Raw genomic sequence first — 6,898 nt, 5'->3', positions numbered from 1 at the left:
ACGCTGGAGACACTCAGCAGGTCAGGCAGCATCGGTCGAGAAAACACGAGACACTTGACCTTTCTGGTATAAAACCATTCCTCAAAACAGACCCGGGGTTTGCAGGAGATGAGGAAACAGTGCAAACTAACCACAGGACTTTACAGCTCTTAAATTTCATGGGGATAAAAGTCCACATCGCACTTTACAGTGACGGAGCAACAGATTCTGTCTGAAGCTCCCCACTGATCCACTTTCCATTTCCCCAACTCGTTGTGGGCTGCTTTGTAGATCCACTGCAGACTGACTGGTGTAGGTCAGTCTCTTTCAATCTATTGTGGTCAACATTGTGAACCTTGGTATCACGGACTCATTCTGGAGCCACCGAGATGCCCATCAATTCTCCGAGAGACGGGTTAACTTAGAGCCGGCTGTGCTCGACACCATCTGTAGGGTGGAATTTCATCGAGCTCTTTGAGATATGTTGTGAAACTCTGATTCTGAGAACAGAGACGCTTTCAAATTCAGTTTGAGGAAAGTCAAAGAAACCAACAGCAATGACATCACAGAATAATCATCCAAACCTCTGTATTCCAAAGCTCTGATTGGCTCTGGGTATCACACACCGCCCCCTCTCCTTTGTTAATTGGTGCCTGGATTGATGGAAGATCCTGACTGGCTCACAGGGATTGTCAATCATCATTGATCATGCCAGACCCTGTTGAAATGCAGGAGCTTGTGAGGGTAGAGGTTAGGTTGTTACTACAGTGGAGTTTGAGCTCAGTGCTTTGCAACAGGAAGAGTTAAGATGGCCTCCCAAGTGCGTCAGAACTATCACAAGGACTGTGAGGATGCTGTCAACAAGCAGATCAACATGGAGCTCTATTCCTCCTATGTTTATCTCTCCATGGTGAGTTTTGTATTTTTGGGGTCCTATTTCAAAATTAAGGCTGTTATTTTATTCTAAGCAGGTAGAATTTCTCTAGGTCAATGAATGGGCTTTAGAGGGTCTCTCTATAGCCCTCCCCAGTCTTAATCCAGTGAATGCTCTTAAGACAGTGATCTTGCAGAAGGACTCTTTCCTGCTCTGTAATAGCTCTGTCCTATTCTGATGTGTTTATATTTGAAACTAACTCCAGGGTTTCATCAAGTTTGTAATGGAGGGTTCATCTTGAAGATTCACTAAAACTAGTCAACTTCCAACTTGGATGGCAACAATTAGATTGAATTGGGTGACTAGTTAGTGAAACATTGGCTGGTTCTGGCCAGTTTTTATCCCCCTCTAATTGAGTGAATCCTGTTAGTCTTTCTCACCTGAGGATGGTGTTAAACTATTTAATTTTAAAGATTTGGCTCTTTTCCTTCTCTGCTTTTAGACTTTCATCTGGGAACAAAAGAAGATACCACAGATATTTTGACCAAGTGTAGTTGAGAGCTTTATTCCAAAAAGCATTAAAGCTCGCTAATATTTTCTAGTAACATAACCTCCTATTCTGTTGAGCTACTTCAATGAGGAGCTTCCAACATATTCAAAAAGGATTTGGAAAGTATTGGTGTTGCTACCATTTGAGTTGGCCATGGATCAGATCTAGATTTCAATTGTCTCTTTTCCATTTTTCTCTCTACCTGCAGTCGTATTACTTTGACCGGGATGATGTTGCCCTGCGTCACTTTGCCGAGTTCTTCAAGGAGCAGTCACATGAGGAACGTGAGCATGCTGAGAAACTGCTGCAATTCCAGAATATGCGTGGGGGGCGTGTTGTCCTGGAGGATGTCAAGGTTAGATTCAGCAAACTTTGAAGAATTGCCATGGTTTTGTGAAAAGTAGGCTAGTTACCTCATACTAGATTATCTGAGTCATGGAAGTTGTTCCAAGAGGAGGCTCAATGATTGTTGTATGCATGGATTTTCAGAAGGCAGGAGATTGCTGGCAGAAATTGGAAGTGCATTAGAAGCAACCTTGTGACCCCAATAAAACTGGGTGGAGTAGGAGGCAGTTGGTATAAAATAGACCACTGGATGGTGACTAGTGCATATGATCTAAATGTGCAAATAGTGATCTGCTGAGCTAGGGTCTATAGTGAGCTCCAGGGCAAAATTGGAGACTGGCTAGGGGGTTGACTGGAAGGAAGTGGTTGATGTTCACATCAGATGTAAGAGTGTAGGGATTTGGGGTGTGTCCCAGTACAGATGTCATTTAGAAGCTAGCTTGCAGAGACAAAAGGCTGATTGAAAGGTGGGCTTCATGTTCTGGCATAGAATAGAAAGCAAGGAAGTGTTACTGCAATTACTGCTAGATAGACCTCATTTGGAATATTGTGCTCCATTTTAGGTGATCTCACTTTAGAGCCTATAGTGCTGTGATTTCAAGTCAAATAACTCATTCCAAAGAGAATTCTTGATGAACTGTCTGGTTAAAATCCTGGCTTAGAATATCAAGAATGACATTGAGTTGTGATCTGACTAACTCCTGAAATGTTCAAGTCTGTTAACTAATTTCTTCCAATGTTACTCTATACCCCACCCCTACAAACTCTCAGAAACCAGAGCAGGATGAGTGGAGCAATGGCCTAGTGGTGATGCAGAGAGCTCTGCAGCTGGAGAAGGATGTCAACCAGAGTCTGTTGGATCTACACCAACTCTCCACTGGGAACACTGACCCTCATGTAAGTTCCTAATGTCTCATTTAAAGAAAGATTTGCATATCTACAGTGCCTTCCTTGTCGTCGGTGTCCAAAAACACTACAGCCAATTCAGTACTTCTTGAAGTGTCATTATTGTAATGTTTGCAACATGGCAGGCAATCTGCACACCAAGATCCTGCTGCAGAAATGAGAGAAATCACCAGATAGTCTGTTTTATTAAGTTGGTTAGTGATAAATATTGGCCAGGACACTGACATTCCAGTTTGTTTTCTTTGAAATAGTACCATGTGGGCAGACAAGACCTTGTGTACTGTTTTATCCAAAAGACAATACCTCTGACATTGCAGCTCTCCCTCAGTACTGCAGTGAAGTGTTGGTTTTCACTCCATTCTCTGAAATGGGACAACCCAGGGCCTTCTGACTGGCAGTGGTACCAGTAAGCCATGGCTGACACTTGCCATGTTTTGGGTGAGTTGAAGGCTATCTGGGGAGCTTAATCTGATCACTGATCTTTAGCAATATCTCCATGCCCAATAGGTTTCTGATGATCTTTCACAAAAGACTTCAACATCAGGATCTCACTGAGATGAGGCCAGTGCATAAAGCAGATTGAAATTGGGACAGCAAAGGATAAGTTGTAACTGAAGGGGGTTCTGCTTTCCAATTTTAAATTGGTAAATGCATTACTCCTGGAGTAAATCTAATCTGACGTCCAATCCACCTATTTCTCTGCAGCACTTGTACCAGTTACCCCATCCAGTAGAAGATAAAGGACCATCTCCATGGGCGGTGAAGCTCAGAAGGCCTTTGATGATGTCTCCTCTGAGCTAATTGTGCTTTGTTTTTCACTTTCAGTTGTGTGACTTCCTGGAGACCCACTACTTGGATGAGCAAGTGAAGATGATCAAGAAGCTTGGAGATCACATCACCAACTTGAAGAGACTGGGAGCCCCTGAGAATGGCATGGGAGAGTACCTGTTTGACAAGCACAGCCTGAGTTGAATGGGATTCTTGAACCATTAGTTCTATACAGGTTGCAAATGAAGTGTGACCAACTTCTGGTGGTGAATACTTTGGTTGTCATTATTTCCCAGTTTTCTCATCTAACTGTCACAGTACATGGAAATAAAGGTTATTCATCATTGAACTGGTTTGTCTTTGTTTAATTAAATAGCTGATCTGGTTAAGATCCCACTGCACAATACACAGCTGTGTAATATGATCCAAGTTCAAAATACAGAAGTCACTCCCAGGATGGCTGTGCCCACATCTTCAAATCATCACTGGAGAGGATTCTAATGGTTTTCTGAGCTCTCGGTAACAGTTCCTGCTGAAAAGGGTTTTTTATAACATCTGCCAGCAAACAGTCATTAAGCTGTGGTGGTTTAAAACAAAGAAATGGGCAAGGGTGAAGGGGGTTGAATTAGTGCTGACAGTAGTGACTCTTCCGTCAGGAGAAGGGAGAGTACATGCCTGGTGTCTTGCTTCAGACTTTTACCTGTAAAGGTGGGGGAATGATCTGCTATTGAGCTGTCTTTACATTTGATTGATGGCACAAGTCACGCACTAGATTGCCAAAGCTGTGTGACATGTGTACACAGTACAGCGTTGGCCATCTTAGAAACTTCCATTTGGGCAGGATCATTTCTGTTTATCATTCTCTTTCTTTCCCAGGTTACTTTCTTTTTCTAGCCCCACCGACGGCAATACTTGATGTCTGGGATTAAGTAAAGCACTAGTCTGAATCGAGCAGTAGTGTGTCCTACGGGGAGTTTGTTGGTGTTGGGTAAAGTGAAGCTAAATCAGTAATCATGTAGGAGTCACTGGAAATAGAGTGCGAGACTTTCATAGCAGCAAAGAAAAACACGTGTTAGCTTTATTAACTCTCCGCATGGACTGAGGGACTCGGCCTCGTCGCAGGGCTATGACATCGACACACAATCGACGACTCTTAAAGGGACCCTGCTCCGATAACCCAACCAAGTTCCGTACATAACGTGGAGCGATAACATTGCCTATACATAGTGAATTGTGTTACTGTCCCTATGTGCTCTCTGCCTCAATCCTATTCAAGCCAATGATTTTTCTACCAAAAACTAACTTACTTTCTATTGCAGCAGCATTGTTGTAGGTGTAACATTTGCATACTGAATTGTCATTGGCCCGGAGGCATCGAAGCAATACCTATTGTATTCACGTGATCACATGTTAACATAGAAACATAGAGATAGGAACAGGAGTAGGCCATTCGGCCCTTCGAGCCTGCTCCGCCATTCAATGAGATCATGGCTGATCTTCGTCTGAGATCATAGCTGATCTTACCAGTTCAGTACCCCGTCCCCGCCTTTTCTCCGTAACCCTTAATCCCCTTAGCCTTCAGAAATATATCCAATTCTCTCTTGAAAATATTTATTGAATTAGCCTTCACAGCCCTCTGTGGCAGGCAATTCCACAGGCTCACCACTCTTTGAGTGAAGAAATTCTTCCTCATCTCTGTTTTAAATGATTTGCCCGCTATTTTTAGACTGTGGCCCCTGGTTCTGTGCTCCCCGGCCATTGGAAACATTCTCTCTGAATTCAGCCTGTCCAGGCCTGCCATAATTTTATATGTTTCGATGAGATCCCCTCTCAATCTTCTAAACTCCAGTGAGTACAAGCCCAAACTATTTAATCTCTCTCCGTAGGTCATTCCCGCCATTCCAGGTATCAGCCTGGTGAATCGCCGTTGCACTCTTTCCATGGCAAGAACATCCTTCCGCAGATGGGGCGACCAAAACTGTACACAATACTCCAGATGCGGTCTCACCAGCACCTTGTACAGCTGTAGTAAGGTATCCCTATTCCTATACTCGAACCCCCTTGATATGAAGGCCAACATACCATTTGCCTTCTTAATCGCCTGTTGCACCTGCATGCTCTCCTTCAGTGACTGGTGCACAAGAACACCCAGGTCCCTCTGCACTTCCCCATCTCCCAATCTATTGCCATTTAGATAATAATCTACCCTCCTGTTTTTACCCCCAAAGTGGATAACCTCGCATTTATCCACATTATAGTGCATCTGCCACGTATCCGCCCATTCCCCCAACCTGTCCAAATCGCACTGTAGCCTCCTGACATCCTCATCAGAGCCCACCCCTCCTCCTAGTTTAGTGTCGTCAGCGAATTTGGAAATATTGCATCCAATTCCCTGATCCAGATCATTTATATATATTGTGAACAGCTGGGGTCCCAGGACAGATCCTTGCGGCACCCCGCTGGTCACTGCCTGCCACTCCGAAAACGAGCCGTTTATTCCAACTCTCTGTTTTCTATCCGCCAGCCAGTTCTCTATCCACGTTAATACTTTGCCCCCAATTCCATGAGCCTTAATTTTGCATGATAATCTTTTGTGTGGAACCTTATCGAAGGCTTTCTGGAAGTCAAGGTACACCACATCCACTGGCTCTCCCCCATCTATTTTACCAGTTACTTCCTCAAAAAATTCCAGCAGATTAGTCAAACACGATTTACCCTTTGTAAATCCATGTTGACTCTGTCCGATCCTTTCCCCATTTGTCAAGTGCTCCGCTATTTTATCCTTAATAATGGACTCTAGCATTTTGCCCACAACCGATGTAAGGCTTACTGGTCTATAATTCCCTGCTTTCTCTCTACCCCCCTTTTTAAATATTGGGGTAACATTAGCTACCCTCCAATCCACGGGTACTGTTCCCGAGTCAATGGAGTTCCGGAAGATGATCCTTAGAGCATCTGCTATCTCCAGGGCCACCTCCTTAAGTACCCTAGGATGTAGTTTATCAGGCCCCGGGGATTTGTCGGCCTTCAGTCCCCTCAACTTACCCAACACCATATCCCTAGAGATACTAATTTCTGTCAGCTCCTCCCTCTCATTAGTCCCTATGTTTGCCGATATTCCTGGGAGGTTATTTGTGTCCTCCTTTGTGAATACAGAACCAAAGTATGAGTTTAATTGGTCTGCCATTTCCTTATTCTCCATTATATATTCTCCCGAATCGGACTGCAAGGGACCGACTTGGGATTTTACCAGTCTTTTCCTCCTGATATACCGATAAAAGCTTTTGCAGTCTGTCTTTATGTTTGCTGCAAGTTTACTTTCGTATTCTATTTTCCCCTTCCTGATTAATCCCTTTGTCCTCTTTTGCTGTATCCTGTACTGCCCCCAATCTTCCGGTCTGGTGCTTTTTTTTGCCAGTTGATATGCCCTTTTTTTTGATTTTATGCTGTCCCTAATTTCCCTCGTTATCCACGGT

At 43.9% G+C, this 6,898-nt stretch overlaps 1 protein-coding gene across 1 annotated transcript; it reads left to right on the top strand.

Annotated features, from left to right (window-relative positions):
- Positions 1–723: 723 nt before the first annotated feature.
- On the top strand, positions 724–2,674 carry LOC147099758 (ferritin heavy chain B-like). Its single transcript, XM_085969140.1, has 3 exons — positions 724–889; positions 1,612–1,758; positions 2,520–2,674. Exons 1-3 carry the CDS (start codon positions 788–790, stop codon positions 2,655–2,657), a joined length of 387 nt encoding a protein of 128 aa, XP_085825266.1. The 5' UTR covers positions 724–787; the 3' UTR covers positions 2,658–2,674.
- Positions 2,675–6,898: the final 4,224 nt, after the last annotated feature.

The sequence above is a fragment of the Somniosus microcephalus genome, chromosome 28, assembly GCF_052327205.1.
Source record: "Somniosus microcephalus isolate GS21.2 chromosome 28, FLI_Smic_1.0, whole genome shotgun sequence".
NCBI classification, from domain to species: Eukaryota; Metazoa; Chordata; class Chondrichthyes; order Squaliformes; family Somniosidae; genus Somniosus; species Somniosus microcephalus.
Note: the sequence above shows the minus strand (reverse complement) of the source record. Positions and strands in the feature narration are given on the sequence as shown.